The sequence below is a fragment of the Tribolium madens genome, unplaced genomic scaffold (genome assembly GCF_015345945.1).
Source record: "Tribolium madens isolate multiple individuals breed KSU strain unplaced genomic scaffold, Tmad_KSU_1.1 Scaffold_19;HRSCAF=116;Tcas5.2_LG9, whole genome shotgun sequence".
Taxonomy (NCBI): Eukaryota; Metazoa; Arthropoda; class Insecta; order Coleoptera; family Tenebrionidae; genus Tribolium; species Tribolium madens.
This window is the reverse complement of record NW_025400983.1, coordinates 7,471,078-7,497,137: the sequence shown is the minus strand read 5'-3', so window position 1 is coordinate 7,497,137 and position 26,060 is coordinate 7,471,078. Positions and strand designations below refer to the sequence as shown.

The window sequence follows — 26,060 nt, the reverse complement described above, 5'->3', positions numbered from 1 at the left end:
TGCATTTTTTTTAATAAGTCATAAATATATTCACATTCTAGAACAAATCATCACTATCAGAAGATAAAGAGTCATCAGAGTCGTATTTTTCATCAGGATACCTGATTTTGAGACGGCTTAAATACAGAGAACAAAATACCGTGACCACCTAAAATTGGTTATTTTCTAACTTGAAGCAACTACGTGTTTCATTTCCTCACTGAAAACACCCCAAAGAAAAAAAATTGTATCTCGATAGTGAACAAAGATGTGATAAAATTGTTGTAGGGTTGCATACAATTCATACTATGAGCTGTTGCAAAGTTACAAGTTATATCGTCGTACCGATCTGAACAACAACTTGTTGGAACCATAATTAACCAAGATTGGCGCCCCCACACACCACAACAATTTTGCTAAAAAACACTGTTAAGTGTAACCAAGTAGGGCTTATTTACGTTCATCTGTATGTAATCGATTAGCGAGTGATTGAGAGGGCCTCCCACAGCATTCTTGCCCCAACCATCTTTCATAGAAGCCTTGTACATCTCTTGATTTTTAGAGATGCTAGTATAAGTTTCTAGTACAACCTCTCTACTAGATTCAAATAGCTCAACTATCTCCCTAATGACGATTCCATTTAAAGAATTGATCAAGACTTGTGAAGCAGCCACTGAACCAAAATCAGCCGCAGCCAAGAGAATAAACCACATTCCAGMCTTAAGATCAATAGTTAATGACGATTTTCAATTTTAATTGCTTACACAGTAATTAATCATAGGGAATTTATGCAAGTAAATTGCGCCCACAAATCCGGTTAAGCCTGCTATTACATTAAGAATCCCAAATCCATTAAAAATTACAGTGACGAGATCTATTGTTATAAAAAGAGCATGATGAGGCTTTCTGTTATCCAATGGAAGGATTTCATTATTTCGAAATAACGAGGAGCAGTTTTCTGCAGAAAATATCATGATTATACCATTAACCTACAATTAGGAGTTATATTCTGTTATTTTTACAAATCGAAAAACCTACAGTTTTTAGTATAAACAAAAGAAAAATAACCTGGCGTAGAAAATTCATCAAAACCATTTTATTCATCTTGACTCCGTGTTTGTCTTGATTGACACTTTTCATTAAATTCAAAAGTTTTTGAAAAGTAATTGTCATGTCGAGAATAATCGATAATAAAAACGATACAATATTGAAAAGAAATGAATGACTGTATTCAAAATATAAAAACATGTTTAACTGGTTGCATACCATAAACACAAAAATCAGTTAAATAAAAAATAACAATACATAAAAATTTGTTGTATTTTATTTGAAACTATGTGGTAAGTCTAAAAAAAACTTATATGATATTTTTTTGGTTGAGTTTACAAAATTTTTCGTAATTAAAAAAATTTAAACTTCAGCTGTGTAAGAAATGCACAAAACGACATTAAAAAAATTAAAGCTTTGAATAAGTATCAATTTGTATACATATTTATTTTTTGATTATTTTGAATAATTATTATTGCAACTCAATGTTGCCAACTGGATGCTGCACACAAAAAATATACACTATTATATTAAAAAAATAGAACTGAAATTTCGTCATGCATCAAGCTTTAATAATATAACAAAAACATGAGACGCAGAGAAAATTGTTTATTTTTTATTAAAGTTAAATAAGCACAGAAGAAAAGCTCCAAAATTAGCAATACCAACCTTAAAAAATAAATACAAACGTCACTAATACAGTCAAACACAAATTGAGATATAAAATACAACTGGTGAAAAAAAGCTGTGTTAATTTGAACTAATTGTTATTTTTTAAAATAAAAATACTGCCTTTTGCACTCAGAAGCTCTTTTGTGTGCAATAATAATTCCCGCCAAGCCACTAACGCCAGGACAATCTTATAGAGTGCAGCACCATCGCTATGTTTAGAACGCTTGCAGTCGTCAAACATAAATGAAAAAGAATTTTTAAGGTAAGAGAAATAATTTGAAGTGTTGAAAATTCGTAATCGGTGCTTTAGGGAGCACCATTCATATGAGCAAATAATTTTTCAAAAATATTTCTAATTTCGCGTCAAATGTGCAACCTTAGAGCAGTCAAGGATAAACAGCCATTTTCCCAACGAAGCGGTGTCATAAAATTCAATCAAAATATTTTTTTTCGATGGCGCTAAATACAAAAAGTTTAATTAAGGTTATGATTTTGCAGATACACAATGGAAGACAACGCAACCGACCCTCTGGACATTACCAAAGACGAGGAATTAATCACAGGTGAGTATCTTTTTTTTTATGTCAAGTTGGTAATTTTCGTCTTGCAGACTCACAAAAAGACCTGTCAAAAACTGATGTTTTGGTATGTGGGGGCTGTCATGAGGTGTTTCACTTCATTGAAGAATTTCAAGATCATAAAGCAGGAAAGTGCACAAATGTGTCGGTGTTGAAATGCGAGAACGAGGAGAAACCCCAAATTTGGGGCTTCACATTATGGAAAAACAAACAGATAAAAACGATCAAAAGCCAAGAGGAGCAGGTGCCCACTTCGTGGGAAATTTACCAAAAATGGACAAAACTTGAACAACCGGAGAAAGATATGTGGATTTCAGCTGGAAAATCGTTGCTTTCTGTTACGAGAGTCGTCAATGGTAAGCCACTTAGAGAGACCACAGTTGAAAAAGACCCCCTTGCTCTAGATGATGGTGAGTTGACCTTAATTTAAAGCACAATTCGTAATATTTTTGTGTTTCAGGAGTTGAGAATGAGGTGAGGACACGTGTCTATACACATTACTGTAAGAAAATTACGAAATTGATTATTTCAGAATCAAAAAACAGGTATTAGGACGCTTCCAGAAAAAGACAAAGAAGAATACAATGTGGAAAAAATTGTAGGAAAAAGATTTAATCCCAGGAAAAGATATTGGGAGTATGAAGTCAAATGGGAAAATTATTCAGAGTTTGTTACATCTTTTTTTTAAATTTTTTTTTAATATATTACATTAATAGGTTAACGTGGGAGCCTTTGGCGCATCTAGAAAACTGCAAAGTTTTGGTTCAGGAATATGAAGCTAAATTAAAAGCTGAGAAAGAAAAGGATAAACCCCCAGGGACTGGTAGGGGTAGAGGGAGACCACGCTTAAATCCACAATCTCCATCAGCAGTAAAAATTATACAAAAGAAACCTCCTCCTCCTCCTGTTGAAGAAATCATCACAACACCTGGAGGGTTAGTAAAGTTACCATTAAGACAAAACGGTTTTTTACATTTTTTTTCAGCCGGCCGCAGCGTACGAGCAAACAGAAAGCTCTAAACCAAGTTAAAGCCTGGTGCGGAAATATATCCGATGATGAAGGCGGCGTAAAACGACCCTATGATGATGATGCCGACAGCGACGACTCTTTTGAGAAAAAAATCAGAATTGATAATGAGTCTGAAGACACAGAAGAAGATGAACCTAGAACTCCAGCTCGTAAAGTTGCCAAAATTATTCACACTTACAATAATGGAGTCGGCAAAAAGCTCCCCGATAATGTCTTAATTCCTGACGCCAAAGGAGTCGTCCGAATTAGTCAGAAACAATTACCATCACTTAGTTCCGGTGTTTACATCATGTCAAAATCTTCTGGAATTATTAAACTGGATCCAACCGCGTCGAAAATTGCGACAAGTGGAGGACAAGCGATTGTTAAAGTGAGTCCTAAGATTGGACAAACCCAAATCAGGATTATCAAAAAGGAGGATGGCAGCAAACGGGTAGTGCAAGTAAAAGGACCAGAACAGCAACAGTCTCCTTTAGTCACTCCAAAACCTAGAATTATACAACACGTGATCACTAAAACACCTGTGGTGCGAAAAGAGCCTGAAAAAATTGTTAAAAAAGTCGAAACACCGAAAGCTAAACCCGTGGAAAAGAAAGAAGAATCGAAAACTTCCCGACCTGAAGAGGATAGTGACGATGGTCTCCCGGAACTTGAATTTCCCACCGATTTACCCTTGCCTGAGCCCGAGAGTCCCCCCAGAGAGTTTACTTTAGACCCCACAACTGGGAAAGTGGCAGGAGTTGATTACCCAGAGCTAGAACCCAAACCTGAGGTAAAGGAAGAAAATGGAGAAAGTCCTTCCCAAACTATCGACAACATTGTCAAATTAGCCGCCGCTGATATAACTGAAGAAGATCTCAAATCAGATATTGAACCAATCATCACTTCTGAAAATACTCCTGAAACAAACACCACTCCTCTTGAAACTACCCCAACGACGACCACCAACACGGTCTATTCCGTTGTAACGGAAGCTAAAACCGGCCAATCAATCCTCATTCCGGCTATAGCAAACACGAATATTCTCCAAAAGACACTACAATCTCCCAGACCGAAAACCCAACCTCGAATCATCAACCAATCCGTAGCTAAACCGCGTACAACCATGAGCCCAGTGCAGACTTCTCGACCCGCACCCATGCGCCCCAAAACTCCTCTTCCCAAACCTAAATTCAACATCGCCCCCATGAATCCAGCGAAACACGTCTATTCTCCAAAAACCAACAACGTTGCGAAAAAAATTGGCAACACGACTATCTACAGGACGAAACCGGGCCCCGCCTCCCAACCAGTGGTGAAGAAAAGTCCGCCGAAGGTTATAGCAAGTGCTCCCAAACAGGTGATCAGTATGCCGTCTTTGGACGAGGAACCTGCAGAATCGCAACAGGATCCAACAGTGGATCCAGATGGATCGACTATGACATTTGCTGCGGCCGATCGTCCGATGTATATCACAGGGGATGATGGAACGGTTTACCAAGTGGCGGGTCAAAACGAGGAGGGGCAAACCATTCTTGTGACGCATGATAGCGAGGGGCAACAGCAGTGTCTGTTGGTGACAGGGGAGGCCGTCCAAGAAGCAGCGGAGCAGCAGATGGAGGCTACGACACAAATGTTGATGGAGCATGACCCGGAGGAGCCCCTCGTGGTGCAGTTTATGAGGGCCGAACCTCCAAGTCCAGGTTCGTAACAGACGTATCATTGTTGCTTGAAATTGTCTGTTTTGTTCCAGGTGGAACGCACAAAGTGCTAGTGAAGTTACCCGATGGTAATGTGATGATGACGCAAGTCACACCAGAAGAATACGCGTGCTTAGAGTTGGACAAATAGATTTTAGTTTTGTCGTTTATTTCAAGGCATCTTTGCTGTTTTAAGTCTTTATTCTTCATGTTCAATGAGTTTGGTTTTGAAGCATTTATTGTATTATTTCAAAAGTTCATTTCGTTTCGAGTGTAAAATACTTGAAATATGTAAATATTTCGGTTATGATTTTTTCACGTATATAACAGTGAAAATATAGGATTTTAGTAAATAGCTGTCAGTTTTGCCATACGTCAATATGAACTGTTTACCTTTAATCCCTCAAAATGAAGATCACGAAATCCTCCCGCTTATTCATGAAATTTTACAAAACAGTCTTTGTGCTAACAAATACCCACGAAATGTTGCTGAAAATTACCAAAAATACATAGTCGATGGCGAGTTTACGGACCAAAAAAATAGAGGTTTAGATACAGTCAAGGTGAGTAAGTTCGAGAACTGTCATAAATCCTCCTTAAGGTCTTTGAGGCCCTTGAGCCTCGCATGAGTGACATTTTGGATGTAGAGGAGGAGCTGATGCGTAATCATGCTCTTGCAATGATCCAAAAAGAGCAAAATTTACCACTTATTGAAAATTTGCGTCTCAAGAGATTCGACTTTTTCCAAAAATTATCAGACAATGCTGCCCAAACCTATGAATTAATTCAACGAGAAGATCTTTACCCGAATAAAATTGAGCAATATTTAGATTTCACGTACAATCCAAGCTTACACACGTGTGACCCCTGCATCCCTGACAAAACAGTTGAAACAAAACCAACTGTGAAAAAGAAGCAATGGAAATGTGACCTGAGCGAACCTGAAGTAACTCCTCCTTTCAAGGCTGAGCCCCACCAAATTATTTTCTGGAATTACGAACTCGGTCAAGTCTATAGAGTAAGTTTAAATTTCCCGCCTCACTGTCAAAACTGTTGCAAATTTTGTAGCAAAAATTTAAACTTATAAATACAACACGATCACCGCAAAACTTTAATTATTATTTGTTACCAAAAGACAGCCCGTATCGTCTGAAAATATTAACAGAGTCGCAACGAGTAGCTCCAGGAATGTCAGCTGAATTCTTGGTCGAATTTAGGCCTGAAAGTTTCCAAAACTACACCGAATTTATTAAATTCCGGACAATCAAAGGAGCAGACCTCAATGTGGTTGTGTCAAGTGCCCGGGATTCCCCTAAACTCATTTGTTACATTTATAATCCTTTCTTACCTTGGTACGCTGTGAGGAAACCGGGACCTGGAAGCAAATATTTTTCCGAGCGAAGACGCACTGCTTTAAATTTTACTATCGACTGTGGAACCTGTCTTTTGGGGAATTACTCGTTGATTACGCTGATTATGAAAAATCAGGGCAACAGAGGGCGCTTTCTTATCACGACCGAAAACGAATGGGTTTTTAGTGAACTCAGTGTTGGTACTCATGTGAGGACAAACAAATCTGTAAAAACAATTTGTAGGAAAAAGGGACTCGTGCTTGCGAAATCTCACAAGGCTGTTTTACTATCTTTCCAGCTTTGTTTGATATCGACAGTGACGACATTGAACAAATTGCTGTCGCATTTGTGCCAGACAAAGTTGGAGTTTTTACCGAAAAGTTTGTTATTATTTGTGACAACAACGCTCATTTGGAAATTGAAATTTTAGGAGATTGTATCCTATACTCGGATAAGTTTCTTAAAGTTAACGTAATTTTTAAAAATTGCGTTTGGTACGTTTTTTTTAAACGAGTGGCAACACTTGCTAGGCGTACCAAACTAAATATTTGAATACATTTGTGTACAATTATTTTGTAGATGTACTTATTGCAAAACACCTTTTCGTATAATAACCGATCAATTACAATAACTCTAGCGCCAAAACAAACTTCAAGTGTAATTTTTTCGATTTTGAATAACAGGTTTGGCAACCTTACTTCAAAAAAAAAATTCAAAACAATTATTTTTAGTCCTATATATTTTAATTATTATTGGCTGTTAAAAACCTCAACTGAAGTATACAATAAGAAAAAAATGAACCCTGACTGGATAAAAATTTTATATGGCACTCAATTTCTTCCAACTTTTAGCACAACCGACGTGGTCGTTCAATTAACGCCAGACACGGAAGCAGAAGGTTTTTATCACATTTTTTTAAGGTAAATGATTTCATGAGGCTTCAAATTATATCATGTTTTACACAGTTTATACTTAAAAAATATCCCGAATGCAAGTTTAGAAAATTATGACGCTTTTACATCAATAAACGATTTACAGTTTAATCATAAATGTGATTCTTCTTGTATAGATGAACAAGAAAATGGTGCCAAATTATTCACCCACTCACAAGTAAATGTTAATTTTTCATTTATTAGTCAGTATTTAACACAACTTCTAGTTGGGAGACGTCCATATTTTTGAACTAGAAATAAACTGTATAGTTAAATTGCCGGAACCCGTTAAACTTGCAACTGTGAATGTCAGGTAAAAACAAACAGTGTTGCCAACCACTAAAATTCGAAAGATTAATCCAGTTTAGATTTTCCGAGCCAAGGAGTGTCCCCATCACTGTATCTCCGACTATCAAAATCTGTTCTCAATTTTGGCATAATTCCAAAAGGAGTGTTTGTTTCTAGAAGTATAAATGTTGAAAATTTGACTGATGATGACATCGACTGGAAAATCATGGAAATTCATTGTACTGACAAGTCGTACCTTTGCGTTTCTTCAGAAGCCTATGGTTTGGACCAGTACAGTGGTACTTTAAAAGGAAAACATAAAAAGAATTTGAACTACACGATAGAAGCCAAAGTACAAATTTATTTCTTCTTATTTTTGCTACACATTGTCATTTTCCAGGAGGCCACACGTTGGGTTTCTATTTTAATCCTCTTTTCTTGTCCTTCTTGCACTTGCCAAAATTTCACCCTAGAGTCTGTTTGTATAATAGCTTACCAAGTCGCCGAAATCAATATTTCTATTCGCACAGACAACCAGCTACACGTGCTATGCCCTCGGGAATTTATTTATGTCGAAATCCCCACCTTGTATACAATCTACGTCCACAACTCCGGCTTGGTGGTGGGTTGCTTCTACTTCCTTAAACCCACAGGGGACGGAGCCGACAAGTTGCGTCTCAGATTCCACCCCCAATCGGGAGTCGTCCAGCCAGGGGCCACGGTCGACGTCAAAGTCGAGTTAACTGCACTCAACGGTGGCATTTTTGACAACATTTATGTTCCTTGTTTCATTGGAGACCCTGAACGACTCATTGCTTTGAGAATTCTATGTTCGGTGGCCACCATTAACTTGCATTTTTATCTCCCAGATGAGGAAAATGGATACAACAGGTATATTTGGCCCCCTAAGAGTGAAATGCCAGTATGGGACCACAACACAGCTGTATGTTTTTCTTTTGTTAAACTGGATATTAGCTCCTGGTTGTAGAGTCGTGGTGAAGATGGKTTTTTTACAACTGATAAAGGGGAATGTGTATCGGATAGCGAAGGGGGTGATGATTTACGCAACAGTCTTTTGTCTTTGATTGGCACAGATTCAGTTGCCGCCACTTACCCTACAATCAAGACGAAACAAATCGAAATCAGGAAAGCTACAAAACTAACTTTCTACTTCGAAAATCTAACTCCAGTTAAGGGACATTTCACTGTTGAGGCTTCAAATTACGGCCCCGCTGCCGAATGCCTGAACCACATACTCGTTAAAGCCAAAACCAGGACTCCGGGTTTGTTTACTATACCCTTTTCTCTGTATCAGCTACGTATTTTTTTTAGAATTTTTTTGGGAGAAAGCTTGTTTAGACGGTTATGGTATCGTAATCGAGCCAATTTACTTCTCCGGTGATATAATCCCTTACGAAGTCATCGAAATTGATCTCTGGATCTACGCAAACACTTGGGGGAAGTACCTCGAAGAAATCATTGTGGAAATTAACGACCTAACCCCGTTTTGTTTTAATTTAATGGTCGAAGTTGTTGGATTACCAGTCGTATATCCTTTTGCCCGCAATACAACTTTGCCATGTCCCACTCTTCGGTATTTTTCCCATCTATACTACCATGCACCTTATAAAATTTAAATTTAAGTTTTGAAAATATCGCTTATGCGACTGAAAGTACCACAAGTTGTTTCACTGTCACCAACATAAGTGCTGTCCCAATTCAAATCAGTTGGCACACTTACTATAATAAAGAGCACAAGCCACCACCATCAGCCCCTGTGAATTTTCTTCTAAACTTCAACGAAGATGATATGCAGTTTGTAATGTCTCATGATTATTACGGGTGCGAAGCTTGTAATAAATGTATTACGATGAAGCCATGGAATTTAGTTTTGGATGCCCAAGAAACAGCTACTGTAAGTGTCACAATCAGTGCCTCTGGTTTTAATCCGATTTATGAGACAACGAAGCTTAAATACACTTTAGTAGGATTTATTGGACTAAGGAATACGGATAAGTACGATTATTTTTATGTTTTAACAACACTAAATCAATTTAAATAGATTTAAAGAGAACTATTATAAAAGATTGTCTGGAGTGGATTATACTCCAACTAAAGTGGAAGTCTTGGTGACGATGGAATTGCCGATTATGCAAGTTGACATATCAAGTGACGAAACCATTATTGATATTTTCGTTAATGATTTACTCATCAAACATCAGAAGATTCCGACGGTTTACCTTATTCTGAGAAATGTTGATATGAGTTCGATTGTTTTTTCCATTGAGATTGAAAAGCCGTTCAAAATAATTGAAGCGCGAACCATTCCTGGGGGAATCACAGATAAAAAAAATTTGACTCTCGCGAGACACGAATGTTTACAAGTAGCAATCCATGTACAAATAATAGTTAAAAAGTAAAATATGTTTTAGGTTGCTGTGACTTGTTATCTCACTTGCCAGGATTTACTAGACTATTCTGAATTTATCTACAAGTCCGACGATAAAAGCACAATAGAAAATTATACGAGTGTTATTTCAAAAGATTTGAACGTTTTTCAACAGGGGGCAAAACGACAGGTTTGCCAACTTAAACAGTCCATTTCATAATTTTGTAGATGATTCCATTTCAAGTACGCCTCCACTACCCTCAGATCGAGGTAAAACCTGCTTTCATCCGATTTGGAGAATGTTTTCTATTTCGCACTAAGAAAAGTATGATTTCAATTTATAACATGACAGGTTAGGTATTGTGTAAGTGTTGCCAATATTATTTTTGGTTATATAGGGGCCCTAACAAGTTTTGAAATTGTAAAGACTACTGAACATGATGATTTTGAGGTACAACCCAGTTGTGCTCTACTTGAAGCAAATACCGGACTTAATAAGCAGTTTGTCGACATTGCGGTGTATTTTACTCCAAGACATTGCAAAACATATATGGCGACTCTGAGGATTATTACGAATATTCCTCAGTATTTTATTGATGTACCCGTTACAGGGCATGGTTCAAATAATGAAAAATTCTATACTGATTAAAACATTTATTTTACTTTCACAAATTTTGCTATAAAAAAACCTACAGAGTCTATGGATTGCTGGGGACCAAAACGCTGGACTTTTTTCAGTTGTTCGTTAGTTAATTGTGTCCCTTCCCAACCGGGACCAGCTAGAATCGGTGTTGCTTCCATCAATTCGAGGTTGAAATTTCTTAAAGCCCAAGCTACAATTCCTTCGTTTTCGGCTAAAGTAATGGTACAAGTGCTGTAGACTAGGATTCCATTCGTTTTCAAAAGTTGGACGGCCTGTAATTGAAAAATCCTTAAAAAAATTAAAGTTAGTATTGCCAACCTACGGTTTCAAATAATTTTCGTTGTAAAGGAACATAGGATCGCAGAATTTTCCGCGACGTTGTATTAATTAGTTGTGGTCTTTTTCCCAAGGCGCTGCAAGGGGCGTCTAATAAAATTTTATCAAAAAATTCACTGCTGAATCGATTTTCTTTAATCAATTTGGTAGAATCGGCTTGTAAAACTTCAACGTTAGCACCGAAAAGTTCACAACGCTGCTTCAACTGTCTAACTTTGCTGGGAGTTTTATCGATTGCGATTAATTTGCCCTAGAAAAATGTCAGTTGATGTTAAAGTAAATGATTGGCTTACTTGATTTTGGAGAAGGGCTGCAATATGCGTCGTTTTGTTTCCCGGGGAAGCACACATATCTAAGATAACGTCATTGGAACCAGGAGCAAGAACGTGTATACAAACTATGGAGGGTAGATTTTGTAATAATGCTACACCTGGGGGTAAAAAGTTATCGCCTAACAAAGGAGGGCAGTTTGATATTGTTTCAATCATTTTCACAGCGATACCACTAAAAAAATCACATAATTTCAGWTTTTTGAATGTTTAGAGAGCAACTTATTACGTTTGAGGTGCCTCGCAAAACAATTGATGWCGTCCCAGAATTACTTCACCATTCCCGATGAAGATTTTCTTCCCTTCATACAGTTTCAGAAAACCTTTTTTACACTTATTTTTTTCGAAATCAACATAAATGCTGACATTATCACCAACTTGTATATCTAACAAACGTAGTTAATAAATTGTAAGACCAATTATGAGCAAAATTAATTACTTGTCATCATTCCTATAACTCCTGGGGCATAAATGTGTGCCCCTCGTAAAACAGCAGCCCCACAYACCGCATCAATAATAATTTCTTTATTGTATTTTTTGAGAATTTGGTTTGATACAGTGTGGTGTACAATAATGGCATCTTCACAGCTGGGGTGTTTTTCAACGTGGAGGTTCTGCCCTGCATCTGCAATCTTACAATAAAAAAATTAAGCCGGTCCTGTCTAAGATGATCTAATTATGACGGGTGACTAATCACGTAAACGCCCGATGAAATATCGAAATTGCCTCACTCACATATGCCTCAATATATCTGTGTATCTCYCCCACGTCGGCCTTGAGAGTGTTTACCCTAAAAGAAGTTATTTTCGGCGCTTCACAGAGCCATTTCGTGATCTCCCCAATTTGAATCTGCAATCGCGCACTTTAATCCAGTGCTGCCAGTCGTGAAAACGCAAACAGTGTTCACCTCATTGACGTTTGTTTCGTCGTCATCGACTCTCTGGACGAGGATTCTCTCATCGAAATCGTCCCCGAAGGGTGATTCTGGGTATGGCATTGTTCGTATGGTGAACCAGGAGTCGGTGCACTTAGAAAATCTCTCAATTCGGCGGAATTTCGCCTTTGCACCTGCACTAGGTTAGATTGTTTTGATTGGCAATGGTGGGTCACGTGGGGCGGGGCGGCCAATGGAAAAGTCGGTAGGCCAAGACGTGGCATGAAGTACGAAACTCTTTTACGTCCGCCATATTGACGTACGACAACTTTTGGGAGGATTGGTGAATGTGATAGCGTTTCTTTGTGTGCAGAGTGTTGTTTTAAGAGAGGTACGTGGGAAAAGGTCGAGAAGGGCGTGTGGGGGGCCTTCGGAAAACGCGGGCGTCGGTCGCCGGGGGTGCGGACTCTGGTGAGACTAACAAGAGTCGGCGTTTCATATGTAACGGGGCCCGGGCCTCCACCAGGCCCGATTGCAGAGGGCTCCGCAGAGACTCGCGCTGAAGTTTTTGTTAAATCGATATGTCAATTTATTTAAAGATTAATAACCTGTGTTTCAACGTTTTCACTCTTTGTTCTAAATTTAACCGACTTGGGAAATGCGATTCAGATGATTCATGTTTTCTTTTGCGATTTTAGGTTTACATTGTCCAGCAGCCAACATGGGGAACGTGTTTGCGAATTTATTCAAGGGCCTCTTTGGCAAGAAAGAAATGAGGATATTAATGGTAGGGTTAGACGCTGCGGGTAAAACCACTATTTTATATAAACTTAAATTAGGAGAAATCGTTACGACTATTCCCACTATTGGTGAGTAAGACAATTTTTTGACACACACGTGTCTGTTTTTATCACAATCAGAATCCAGTTGACCTAAATAACCAAAAAAATTGCAGGATTTAACGTCGAAACTGTAGAATATAAGAACATCAGCTTCACAGTATGGGACGTCGGCGGTCAGGACAAAATTAGGCCGTTATGGAGACACTATTTCCAAAACACACAGGTATGTGACGTCACTCCATCAAATCTCCGTTCATTAAAATTATGTTTGCGTCGTAATGATTTGGCAATTTTATTACACACTTTAATTAAAAAWCTAACCGGGGGCGTGTTTTATGAGATTTAAAATTTCGTATTTGTTTAAAACGATCATTGCGCCATCTGAGAACTTGACAGGTGAAAAACAGAATCCATGACGTCATCAAATTTTCACACTACAAATATTCGATATTTCATATACAGGCAACAGGTGATAAAGGGACAGATGACGCATCAATGTGGCGTTTCACCAGTGGTTTTTAATAGATAAATTATTCCTATCAGGAAGTTATCAAACGGGATATAACCGTGATAATAATTTTTACAAAGGTCAAATTTTAGAACTTTGCCAGTGTAATGGCTTTAATGAAAAACATGTGCAGTATTTTAGGACTGTTGTGTATGTATTATAGTGTTTTACGAATATCACTGCCATTTTTGCCAAAGAACATGTTTAATTTTAAAAATCTGGATCCTGGAGGTATATGACACTATGCCGAATAATTTTACAGAAGAGCGGTTTAAAGTTCTTTGTTGTAGACTCTCGTTATTTTCATGGTAATGTTTAAATTGTATTGACTTTTCCTTTGTAGTTTTGGCTTACTAAACGCATTTTTTTTATAGAAAATTGATAGAACAATTTGTATTATTTAACGTTTCATGTTTATTGTTATTTTAAATGTTTGATAGTTGTTTTTATTATTTGTTTGATTTCGAACAATTTGCAAAAAAGATTTTTAACAATTGCCTAATTCAGAATTATAATCTTAAACACCAGCTCTACAATTAAAAATATAAATGATTAATTTTATGCTTTAATTATCAATTTATGTTAGATCATTTACATAAAGCTTTATTAAATGTTACAATGACCTTTAAATTATTCTTCAATGAAATGTCAGTTTCAGGATTTGCTCTGAAGATTTTAGATTTTGTTCCACATTTTCTTAAACATCTTTTACTAAAGGTAATAACAATTCATTTATTAATCGAGATCATAAGGGCTRTAAACACTGATCCTAATCGATYTTTTTACATTTATTAATTTATGTAATCTGATKCTTTGGACTTTATTATTTATTATTAACTCAAATGTATTAAATAAGACATGAAGCACATGATTTTGGTCATTAAGTTTTTTATAGTAATCAACAACTTCTTAACTTCATTTGTAAAAAATATCTAAACTTGAGATTCGGATATCGGACGAATTTTTTTTTTGCTGTTGCCTGCTCCATTTTTTATCTTCGATACGTTTATGGTAATTGTAGTAACCTCTTTCTTACAGTTAATGACAAAAACCTTTAAAAATATCAATTTAATTACAAAATTTTTCCGTTGTAAAACTGTCGCTTTATAGTTTGGGCATTTTGAGACATACAAAATAAATAATATGTATTTTGATTTGAAAATTTTGTCACACCTGCATTTTCCAAGTTTTTTTGCTACAGGCTGTTAGAAGAGAAAACAAGGAAGCTCTATCCTAAATTGTAACTCTGTTTAATGTTATTTGTGGCTTTTATTGGCAAAATTTTTGTACTTTTACTAACTAATTATAAATAACATACAAGATTATCAGTATCATTAAGTGGACATAAAAAAATTGACATTTTTCCATGGTTCTGGTATCTTATCTTCCTTGAAATTTTTCTCTGGGGCGCGAGTTCTAACACACCTGTATTTTCCAAAGTAAAAACACACTGATATGTCCCACTTTTTAAATTTGAATTGTTTTTTGGCCCGCTTTACCGGAATTACGATTTGAAATATCGGTCGTTTGTTACAAATATGTACTAATTTAGGTGTAATTATCAAGCTAAGTAATGAAATCGTGTTGTGTTCGTGTATCGAAAAGAATTTTAAAAAAGAACAGGAAGTTAGTTTGTGTAGGATGCGTTCACTCGAAGTGTTTTTTTTTTTTTTTTTGTTAGCAATCATTTGTTGCAGGGCCTAATCTTCGTAGTGGATAGTAACGACAGGGAGCGTATAGGTGAAGCAAAAGACGAACTGATGCGCATGCTAGCTGAGGACGAGCTCAGAGATGCCGTTCTCTTAATTTTCGCGAACAAGCAGGATCTACCGAATGCAATGAACGCAGCTGAGATTACGGATAAGTTGGGACTGCACTCGTTGAGGAATCGCAACTGGTATATCCAGGCGACCTGTGCGACTAGCGGAGATGGTTTATACGAGGGTCTGGACTGGCTCTCCAACCAACTGAAGAATGCCAACCGTTAAAGAAAGTGCAGTGTTTTCATTATTTTTCAGTTTTTGTTCAGAAGCAATCACTTAAAATTATTGTGATTGGGACTGTCAATGTTACTATACCATATGTTGCAATTAACAACTGTCACATCCACTGTTTGTCGAACATACTCTCTTTAATAAATTCGTTTAACGTGTTTTTTTGATTTTTTATTGTAGGTATGGAGGGCAAACAGTAGAGTCCTACCAGCTATGACACGTGTTTTTTTTTTTGTATTTTCAGTACATATTTTAAGTGTATTTATAACTTGTACAGTAGTTTTCGTGTGAGATTTTTTATTTGTAACATATGGTAGGTTCCATGTTCATCATAGGACATCTTTTATTGAGCACAGCTCAAAACATTTTATTGTTTACTTTTCTTGGTTATTTTTTCTTTTGCATTAATTATCGTAATTCATGTTTACGGATAGCCGTTGAGAAATAGGTTTTCTTTTTGACAAACAGCGGAGCGCAAGTGATTTATAATAAAATTTGAAAATAAATAAAAATCGTCATAAAATATATATTGGCTAATCAGTCTCGTGAACATTCCCGTTTGTCAACATACTGTATTATGAAATAAATTTATATTATTAACTTATTGTCTTATAATTTAATAAATTTTAATCAACATGTTTTCTTTTATTGTTTTTACTTTTTTTTTAAAGACTAAAAGAGATAAAAAAACATGTTTATTAAAATCGTTCAGTGTTTGGAGATCTGCAACAAGCTATTGGAATTCTGTACAATGGCCGAAAACGAGAGATTGTTTTCCGCTACTATAGTTAGTTAATATTAATTACTGAAAMTATTTTAGGTATCGCTTTTGCGATTATGTATGAATGTCAATCATGTGAAATATATTGTATTGTGCTTGATTGGTAAAAGACTTCTTTTAATGCTTCATGTGACATTTTACCTATTGTCAAAGAATTTAAGAAAAGCGAATATGTGACAATACAATACATATTTTTATTTAGATTTTTTAACATGGTTGAAGACAGTAGTTGATTGCAGTTCCGCAAATAAATCACATTTCATATTAAACTCTTTTATTTTTATTGCGCGACAATTCGATTAGGCGCCCGCACCAACTTTATTCGTTTAATGACCCCCAAGTCACCGACCCAATAAAACACATTTAAATTCAACACAAAACAAACAAATTTTAATTTAACCGGGTGCTAATCAGTTTTTCTGCTCCGAGTTAAATAATGACATTAAGCTATCTTGACTTGAAGGAACATAACAGATTGAGTAATAACACATTCATCTACAAAACGTTCACGCGAATAATAAGTTGGCAGGAGTTATTTTGCATTTAATAAATGTATTGCTGCTTGCATATCCATGGATAAAGACACACTTTCACAATAATATGAAAAATGTGTTGCATACTAAGTATTTAATAAAGTTTTCTTTATTTTTTCGGAAGCTGATGTACAGATGGCGCACCATTGTAAAAACTACTTTTTTAAGAATAGCTCGTTTTTGCAATACAACTTCCGAAAAGCAATTTTTATAAAAATTTAATTCGAGTACTACTTATTTTAATTTTGTTGACTAACCAGAGTAACAAATTTTTACTCCCACATAAATTGTAACGTTTTATTTATTTACCTACTATCTAGATAGAGAAATCGTAGGGAGGAACATATAAATAACCTTATTACAGAATTAGTGGTGTTGTTTGGAATTAAACAATTGTGTTATTCAGGAAGGTGTGAGAAATCAAGTTTGTTATATTAAATTTTTTCTGATTGATTTTTWTTATGAGCAAAAACTCATAAGTACGTAAAATCAAGTGCTAGTTGGTTATTGTTACTGAAAAATTTAAGTGGTACAAATAAATAAGAGCTGGTAAATAATTTGTACTTTTAGACAATAGAACTGTGACCTTTTATCGCTGCTTCAATAATTAATTGTAAAGATGTCCGTTGTACGAAGTGCTTGTAATTTTTTTAAGATAATATCTTATCTTCAACAATTAAAATGTAATTGTGTATTGTTTTGACATGGAATCGGTACAGTTGAAAGGTGAAAAAAATAAACAGGCAATTTTTTGTTGTAATTTCATTAAAACTTGGTCCATATTTATTTCTGGTTGGAACATCTTTCCATTAAATTTTGATTGCAAACAAGAATTTGGCAAGCAAGATTGAAAATACCGATATCTTTTAAAAATAAACAGAATTTTACCACTGTAATAAACAAGATGTGATTAGATTCGAAATCGGTATTTGCGACCAGTACGAATTACGTTGACAAATCTTCGGTTTTTCTCAACAGGTGTCTTATGGACGTCACTTCCGGCAAATTTTCGTCCATAGTATTTTTCTTCACCGCCAATGAATAATTTATTGTGATAATTGACGTCGTTAATGAAAATACGTCGTTGAGAGCAATTGTTGAATAAGTAAACGGCAAAAACCCACTGTTAGTCATATCGTCTGATGCCGTTTCAATGACAACTATTGAAGAGAATTCAGCCAAGTGTCCATTATCTGGCACGTTTATCAATCCATCAACGAGATGGGAAACACAATTAAAGGAGCAAACTAATTAAAAATGTACTTAAAATACGATATTAGCGAATCGTTATAAATAAAAATGACACAGCACTTAATTAAAAGCAGCTTCCGCTCGGGGCCCTCGGGGGTGGCGTTTCCCGCAAATTGAAAGACTCCCGAGGGAAATCGCACTGCTTAAAGTGCACGATCAAATCAGAGATAAGGAAAAAAGCAACGCGCCGAAACCAATTTACCAACGTGTCAACAAGAAACACATTCACTTGCCGCGTATTTATTTAAATGCAATCCGGAATGCAATTTACACTTTTTCAATTTGAAATCTTCGCGCTAAATCTTTTTCTTATTGTTATTTATGCCGAGACGATGCCATAAACTAGAGCCAGCACTCGAGCATAAATGCCGTTTAATTGAATGGGCCGTTTTGAAAATCATCGACGACCACTTGGGGGTTAATGAAATYGGATGCTGACGATACTGGCCTAAGCTAATGCGCGAAGAGAGATATAATTAACGAGAAAATTATTTAGGGAAACCGTACTTTAATAAAGTCAATATTTTTACCTTTATTAATTAAAGTAATGGTAGGTACCCTGTAGTCAAGAGTATTAAGCGAAAACCAAAAAAAAACATAAAATAAATATTTGATATATTATGATAAGAGCTTAATTCAAAAGAATAACATATCCAGTTACAAGTGAAGTGATAAGAATATGCACAGAGCTGTAAACAGAGCCGTTACATGTTGTATAAAAACAAATAATAAAAACATTCATCAAAGAATTATGTAAATCTTATACCCTCCGTCATTATGAATTTGTTTAATCTACAATGTTGGTAAGAGAAAATACGGAATTTGAATTCCATTTAAAACTCATTAATTGTAAGAATGAAATAAAACAACTTATTTACTCGATTTAATCAGTTTTTACTATTTTAGCAAGTCTTCAAGTATGGTAAGCTAAAGACAGTTTAAATGTTTCCTGACTGATAGAACAAACCATATCCTAACTCTCCTAAAATTAATTGAAGGAAATTTTTGAGATATTAAATGGTTTATTTTTCTTTTTTTACATTAGCATCCATTAAAATAAAAATTTCGGATAAAAGTATCTTCAATAAACTTTGGTTTCTGAAAATTCWGTTTGTTTTACGTATTTACGCACCTGTAGATTGTTGTAGAATTATTTAGCATTAATTTTCCTGTAAACACTGAAAATACTAATAATACGGCGATTTTAAAGGTCGTTAAAATGCTTTCTTGTAATTATTATTATCATCTGAAACAATAATTTTATATCATTCTTCAAGTGTCTTAGCTAATCTAAGACTTGGTTAATGTATTTTTTCTACACTTCTTTAATTATATTACAATGATTAGCATTTTTTTGTGAAAAATTATTCCTACAATTCATTGTAGTGAATTATCACTGTATCCGGCCAATCGTCAAGAATCACTCTTGCGCTGAACCAATGATATTTAAATAGCCTTAAATTACAAATTTAAGTCTATTTTTTTAATTGGTGCAGAAAAAGTATCACATTCGCAATTATGACCATCGCCAAGGGCTCAAACATCAACTAATGACTGTCATAGTTGCTCATATAATAATATAAAAAGGTATACTTACTATTTACTGAAAAACAGAAAGAAGTTCGACTAATTAATTTTACAAGCTTTGTACTCTCATACAAAAAATTGTTGAAATTTTTGCTGCTTACTAACAAGAAGTTTGCACAGATATTGTTTGAAAATGAGAAACTGCTTTTGGGTTTAATAAAAATCTACCTATTTTTTCGGAATCTCGCTAGATTTATAGAATAAGTACATATCTACTACGATAAATAAAAAAGAAATAAAATGAACAATACATTTTCAGAATTTTTTTTAGTAAACATCGCAAGGTGTGCGAAAAGGTGTGCTTTTTTCTAATTTTTTGTGTTTTTTTTTATTTAACCTTAAATATACATACATAATAATGTATGAGCATATTTTACTAAGATCTTATTTTATTTAAATATTATTTAACTCCTATTTTCTGGAAAGTGATTTGTTGAATTAGTATTTTATAAACCTTGCAGTGTCGATGCTTTACAAGAATTGTGGGTTGGAAATACGTATGTAGCATCAGGTGTGAATGAAACAAACGTTTTTTGCTTAAACTATTTATTTTTTGGAAACACTAATTGATGAATGATAAAGTACCTACTACAAAAATGTGATGTTTTATCAAGAATAATTTTTTTTGAAATTTCCTTTTGTTTTTGAGTTCTACAATTTTTTTTATATGGCAACCCACTATAACTTTTTTTATGAAGATTATGATCTAAGGATTATAACTATCTACTTTATATTTAATAATTTTTTTACATAGATTGCAAAACACAAACAAAACAAAATTTCGTTCTCAAAATACGGTCACAGTTTTTATAGTATTTTAATTTATATCAATTATTATTTTCTAGAAGCAAATGATTAAAAAAACTGCTTGTTCCCATACTTTATACCTACACCTATTCACTCAGTATGTATACAACATGTAAGTACATATTTGAAATCATAATAACGTCTCAAAAGTTTCAGAAATCAGAAGTAATTATAAAATTGCGTAATAAATGACTTCTTTGAATTGTTAATCATCAAATATTAGACGTAGCCAGATCATCATTCTTTTTATATTTCATTTATTATTACGTACTGCAAGATGCACAATGAAAATTTGTTTGACTAAACTGTAACCAAATTTGTGCACTTTTGCATATTATGGCAGTAAAGTCGCTAAAGTTGCTTTCACCACATTATTGTAATTAATTAGGATTTTACATTTTCTTGCAATAGGTACTTACTATACAGGTTGAACTCAATAATAATATAAAAAATAGTTGTGCAAGTTAAAAGTAGCAAAAACAGTCATAAGAAATGTCATCATCATCTTTTGTACACAAAGTAATAAAGAAGTAAAAATTACGCAATTCTTTTGACGAACACTATCTACTCAAAAGATGCAAACTTCATTTATGTTGCGTTTTTTGACGAATTTATTGATGGTAGAATGGAAGTTGCACTCTCTACAACTCAGCGACTATAAAACATTCAGATAAGACAAGTTTAGTTASTTTGACTCTTTTGAACTCTTAAAATTTTTGCACAACTATTAAAATCAGTAAATCACTCTGTACATAGTACACTACTGATGTAAATTATTGTAAGTATAACGTCCATAAAATTAACTACGATTTTTGTAAATTATACACAGAAAGAGATTATTAATTTTTCAAAAGTGTTATAATTTATAATTATGTACAGTATACACACTTCACATTRACAAGTGTACGAAAAGTCTTTTTTTATAATCTTGTRCACTTTTCTTGTACATTTTCATATGTGTAATAGTGGTGTCATAAGTATGCGAATTCCGGAATGTCCGGAATCCGGGCGTCTCGTCGCGCCTAATTTTAGGCGTGACGGCCATTGTAGGAAAATGAGATTGGCATCATCAAGAGCGACATTGTTCAATGACAGTCGGGTCCGCCGCCGCCGATAAATAACGCGCTTACTCCAGGTATCTCTTTCGTAAAAAAGCCCTCCACACAAAGACCCGGACCGTCCTTGATTGGGGATATTTCAGACATTGTTAAACGCTCTATTATACCTGCGAGTGTTTATCCTTTGCTTTATTAATAATAAAAATGAGCGTGCATAATCGAGAGGGTGTTAGACATTCCGAGAAACGGCGAGACCCCCGCCATGGGCGCCCGTCGCGAGGCCCYCATAAATCATCCCCGCGCTAATAGTGCACAACACCTACACAGGCATTTTTCACACCGCTATCATATTGTGTCTATGCCATGGATCGCCTGATTGATATTTATTGCATCCCGCGCCCGCCGCCACTGGCCACAGGAAAACGCTCTCTCACCAAATTCACGGAAAAAGTCGCGATCGTCAATTCGATATGCTCAAATTAAATAATTAATACCACTTCAGACTTTACAGCATTTCTAAATATAAATCGACGGATCTAAACGCATTAATTTCAATTTAAATTTCATGAACAGACCGCAAAGTTTAGATCTTTTCTCCAACGGATATTAATTATAGCTTCACACTGACAATTCAGCTGGTTCAAAAAGGTTTCGTCGACAACTATACCAGGGGTTTCATCAAAAATTTCCTAATACACCTTACAGACACTTATATCAAATTCTTTACCAATTATTAAATCGTTTAAAAAAAAGTTACGTTGTATGTTGAGGTACCTACCTATGTATATTTTTTACAATCATCTGTGTACTAGGTATAATCTTGTTTATCAATACACTTATTTGTAAAATTTTTCCTTAGATTATCTTTTAATCCTAAATGTCGTATTCTTACGACATTTATATGTAGGTACACAGAACGTGACCATCTAATATAATCTAATTTTATTGCTCAAGAGAAAAAAAATAGAGATTTGTAACTCAATTTCGTAGGTGCCTAATACGAGTACTACCGTTTGAAGGAGCTTACCGATTGATTTACGTCGTTTCGAAGCGATAAAATCAAATCAACGATAAAACTGTTTACCGACCGACCTCTCACATCCAAATCGAATTTCCTACAGTCCTATTTTCCGAAAATCACATTTATTGGATCCCTCATACTTCCCCAGCAAGCAAGCAAACAAGTTTATCAGCTCTATTTATTAGTTAGATTATGAATAAACAAAGCAAAACGCAAGTGACAGTCTAGTCCGTAATTATTCTGTTTATGAAGCTCGCACATATTGTATTAAAAGCCCATAAAGGGAGTCGTAAAACAGTTTAAAATTACGATTAAGTAAATCAGGATCGATATTAGCCAACCGTTTTTATGGTTCGTTAAACGTCCCGACGTCGCCCTAATTGATCAAAATTACGAAATGATGTCACTAATTCAATCAAGTTTAATAAAAGAACACGTGATCGTTCACATAAATCAAGTTTTTTCGGCTCGACTACAGATAAAGGTTGTAATGGGTCCCAAGATGGCTGCCGAAACTACAAAAGAATTCTTCGACTTATCTCATCATCACGCTGTAATAATCATCAATGAGATCTCTCAAAGTCTGCCTTTATTCACCTATCACTCAAACTTGGCCCAAATCGGCCGCTTTGAGGAAAAACATATCTCACGTCGGTGCCATTTTGTGGGCGGAGTCGAATTTCAGCGCCAAGTTTGAATAGTTGTTTGTTTCACACGCCTCACTGGCGTCTCTTTATGCAAAACGCGTCAAATATACAATCTAACGGCCGATCGAGTCACAAAGTTGCAAACAGACGTAAACAGTGGAGCCGTTTCATTAAGCAGAAGGCCGTTAACGGCTTTTTTGCGCGATACCAATTCGAAACGATGGCAAAAATGCAAGTCGCAGAGCTCAGCGGGGTCAACAGTCCGAGTTGTGGGCGCCTCGAGGATGGCTTTCATCACTCAACTCGCGTTGGCGCCGCCGGCGTACTGCAGATGCACGGGAAATAAGGCTTTCGATCAGTTTCGATCGCAAATTGACGTTTCCTATTCAAATTTGGCGCCGCAGCGAAGCCACGCCCTTTTCAAAATGGCTGCACTTAGACTCGGTACTGTACCGGATCGCGGTGCCTTCTGTAAACGTCTTCTCGACTCGATTAAGTATGGATTTATGCACGTATCAAAGCCGAGCCGATGCTACCAGGTGAACAATCTCCGAAATGCGCCATATGGCGGGATATTTGTCCTCCGCTCGGTTATTTCCATATCGCATACACCCTCCCCGTCGTCCTTTTGCCTTGGATGTTATTGCAAAGCGCGCAAAAACATCCGTTCAACCTCCGTAAATATTTTATGAAGAAGAAACTTGCAATTTCCTTCTACGTCTCTGTAACCACCGTGGAATTTTTCAAGGCGATTGAGATTCCTTCTAACGCTCCCCAAATTAATCGTGTCCGTGCCTTTATTCTTCTTGTTCACCTCGGGCCATCCTTTGTCTTTTATCTCTGGTCGGGTTTTGTTCTTGGATGGACATCTGTTGTGGCTTGTAATATAAAGTGTGGCGCCGTCGTGCAACAGCTTCGCGCGTGACGCCTCACTCGCTAAAAGAGGTGGATTCGTGGGTGTACCGAAACCAGATTTTCATTCAGGTTTCTCGCCGTTATTTATGTCGTTGTTTCCAGCCGTCCTCATCTCGCTCATCATCGCGCCTCCATGCCTGGGTCAGTGTTTAATTGAAGAATTGCCAACTTCGGCCGCGGACATTTGCACACCACCCTGCAGACGGCACACCTTCATTTTGCAAAAAAACTACATCTAGAGATCCTTTTTCAACCATATATCTTACAAACCACCGCTCTTTGTCCAGACGCGATCAAAATCCAGCTGACACAAGGCATACACCGGCTGAAAGAAAATGTTTCCTCACTGATTCGTATAGTATAGTAGAGGTTTTTTCCTCTAATCCCAAAAGATTCCTAAGTCAAGCTTTTGGCTGTGTTCTATTAACTTCAGCTTTTTAAGCTAAGAATTAAAAAAGTACCTACCTACTTTTATACCTATTATCCTGTATGTACCTACTTCTAAATTCTGACAAGTTATAATACTAGTATAGTATACACGATGATTCTTAAATAGACCGACAAAATGTTATTACAGCTTCCCAAGGATAAATGGAAACAAACTGTACCCTTTTTACGTTTTACATCTTTTAGGGGCAAGATCCCCTTGATCCGTGCCACTTACGGCGTTTATGAATTGTTGCAATGATCAAGTACGTTAATATCATGGTTTCCACTACCTATGCTAATACTATTTACGAACACATCAATGGCGTACGCTTTACCTCGAAAGTAACTGTAATAAATTTTATTTGGAGAACGTTTAAACAAAAAATTTTTTAAATATTGTTTTCAGCATGTTCTCATTTGATACTACCACGGATAAAATTTTATCAGTCTATTTAAGAATCACCCTGTATAATGTGCATTGGGAAACCTACGCTTCGTAGAGTTTGAACATAAAAATGACACATTGTCCTTCATGGACCCGCAAATTTGTGCGGTATAAGTCAAAAATCATCTATTTCGAACAAATGTGTAGTTCTATAAGTTCTGTTTCTAAAATTAAGTTGGCAATATTGAATAATTTAGATAGAGACAGAAGACACGAAATATGACAATTTTCAGGAGTTCTGAAAAACAACCAACAACTTTTGATTTTCAAGCGATCTGTATCTCTATAAAAACGGTGAACTGGCTTTTTTGTAACTGGAGTCAAAATACTTCTAGTCATTAGTCTAGAAAAATATTAATCAGGTCATTTAAAGCATTTCACACAGTGAAACCACAATTTATTTATTATTAGATTGTTAAATAATTAAATTATTTCTATTACAAAAAAGGCTAGAAAAAAGATTAATAACAAACTTATTACCCTATATTTAACCGGTGTCACTGTGGTGTAAAACGAGTTGCCCATATGCATGGTTAACAGATTAAAAATAGCAAGATGGCTGTTCAACCTTAAAAAGTAGACAGACTCTGAATTAAAATAAAAATAAATTATAAAGTACCAATATGTAGCTACTTTTAGGATGTTCCAAAATCTGTAAAACACCTAAGACCACTAAAAAAAGATGAGATGATCTACAAAAATATGCAGGCAAAACTAAATTGCCAAAAGTAAGATGTTAAAAGGTAATTTGGATGGAGGTTTTCAGCCCAACTGGGATCTATGTCATGCATCAGTTTTGAAAAATGTCTTCGTGTTGAATTTGCCAAACAATAGCTGACCAATTATCTGAATACGTGCAAAACGCGACGTATCCGTAAACATAACGGTCCACATTACGCAATCAGAAAGCATCAAAACGCCGCCGACGGCCATAGGAAATCAACAATCTCTCATTTGCTATGTAAAGTGTCTACATGTTTTTCCCGTCACATCGTTTACGACGCCTTTACATCAAAAAATGCTTTCTGCCCAACTGTATACATGATCAAGTGGTGAATTTAATCGATTCCTGAAATAGCATGTATCTTTTTTAAACATGAATGAATATTCAGAT

General features: G+C 35.6%; 5 protein-coding genes across 8 annotated transcripts; 3 read left to right on the top strand and 2 right to left on the bottom strand.

Annotated features, from left to right (window-relative positions):
- Nucleotides 1–2: 2 nt before the first annotated feature.
- Nucleotides 3–1,134, bottom strand: LOC123014115. Its single transcript, XM_044413017.1, has 5 exons — nucleotides 1,018–1,134; nucleotides 744–968; nucleotides 438–698; nucleotides 201–395; nucleotides 3–148 (listed from the first exon to the last, which is right to left on the bottom strand). Exons 1-5 carry the CDS (start codon nucleotides 1,117–1,119, stop codon nucleotides 38–40), a joined length of 894 nt encoding a protein of 297 aa, XP_044268952.1. The 5' UTR covers nucleotides 1,120–1,134; the 3' UTR covers nucleotides 3–37.
- A 742-nt stretch (nucleotides 1,135–1,876) lies between these two features.
- On the top strand, nucleotides 1,877–5,340 carry LOC123015941. Its single transcript, XM_044416041.1, has 8 exons — nucleotides 1,877–1,960; nucleotides 2,197–2,261; nucleotides 2,309–2,686; nucleotides 2,737–2,750; nucleotides 2,809–2,942; nucleotides 2,993–3,211; nucleotides 3,262–4,988; nucleotides 5,039–5,340. Exons 2-8 carry the CDS (start codon nucleotides 2,204–2,206, stop codon nucleotides 5,134–5,136), a joined length of 2,628 nt encoding a protein of 875 aa, XP_044271976.1. The 5' UTR covers nucleotides 1,877–1,960; nucleotides 2,197–2,203; the 3' UTR covers nucleotides 5,137–5,340.
- A 17-nt stretch (nucleotides 5,341–5,357) lies between these two features.
- Nucleotides 5,358–10,609, top strand: LOC123015940. 2 transcript variants are annotated; one of them, XM_044416040.1, is made up of 17 exons: nucleotides 5,358–5,548; nucleotides 5,587–6,003; nucleotides 6,054–6,533; nucleotides 6,581–6,808; nucleotides 6,917–7,020; nucleotides 7,069–7,235; nucleotides 7,338–7,447; nucleotides 7,497–7,582; nucleotides 7,633–7,909; nucleotides 7,958–8,500; nucleotides 8,546–8,840; nucleotides 8,890–9,151; nucleotides 9,202–9,573; nucleotides 9,620–9,941; nucleotides 9,990–10,136; nucleotides 10,175–10,298; nucleotides 10,345–10,609. In XM_044416040.1, exons 1-17 carry the CDS (start codon nucleotides 5,366–5,368, stop codon nucleotides 10,593–10,595), a joined length of 4,368 nt encoding a protein of 1,455 aa, XP_044271975.1. In that variant the 5' UTR covers nucleotides 5,358–5,365; the 3' UTR covers nucleotides 10,596–10,609. The 2 variants fall into 2 exon arrangements, with proteins under 2 accessions (XP_044271975.1, XP_044271973.1); XM_044416038.1 differs by having other exon boundaries at nucleotides 7,069–7,257; nucleotides 7,303–7,447.
- On the bottom strand, nucleotides 10,592–12,357 carry LOC123015942 (tRNA (cytosine(72)-C(5))-methyltransferase NSUN6). Its single transcript, XM_044416042.1, has 7 exons — nucleotides 12,162–12,357; nucleotides 11,990–12,103; nucleotides 11,694–11,886; nucleotides 11,484–11,640; nucleotides 11,219–11,429; nucleotides 10,912–11,175; nucleotides 10,592–10,861 (listed from the first exon to the last, which is right to left on the bottom strand). Exons 1-7 carry the CDS (start codon nucleotides 12,249–12,251, stop codon nucleotides 10,601–10,603), a joined length of 1,290 nt encoding a protein of 429 aa, XP_044271977.1. The 5' UTR covers nucleotides 12,252–12,357; the 3' UTR covers nucleotides 10,592–10,600.
- On the top strand, nucleotides 12,103–16,522 carry LOC123015943 (ADP-ribosylation factor 1). 3 transcript variants are annotated; one of them, XM_044416045.1, is made up of 4 exons: nucleotides 12,103–12,242; nucleotides 12,827–12,997; nucleotides 13,084–13,193; nucleotides 15,176–16,522. In XM_044416045.1, exons 2-4 carry the CDS (start codon nucleotides 12,850–12,852, stop codon nucleotides 15,464–15,466), a joined length of 549 nt encoding a protein of 182 aa, XP_044271980.1. In that variant the 5' UTR covers nucleotides 12,103–12,242; nucleotides 12,827–12,849; the 3' UTR covers nucleotides 15,467–16,522. The 3 variants fall into 3 exon arrangements, with proteins under 3 accessions (XP_044271980.1, XP_044271978.1, XP_044271979.1); XM_044416043.1 differs by having other exon boundaries at nucleotides 12,199–12,331; XM_044416044.1 differs by lacking the exon at nucleotides 12,103–12,242 and adding an exon at nucleotides 12,358–12,519.
- Nucleotides 16,523–26,060: the final 9,538 nt, after the last annotated feature.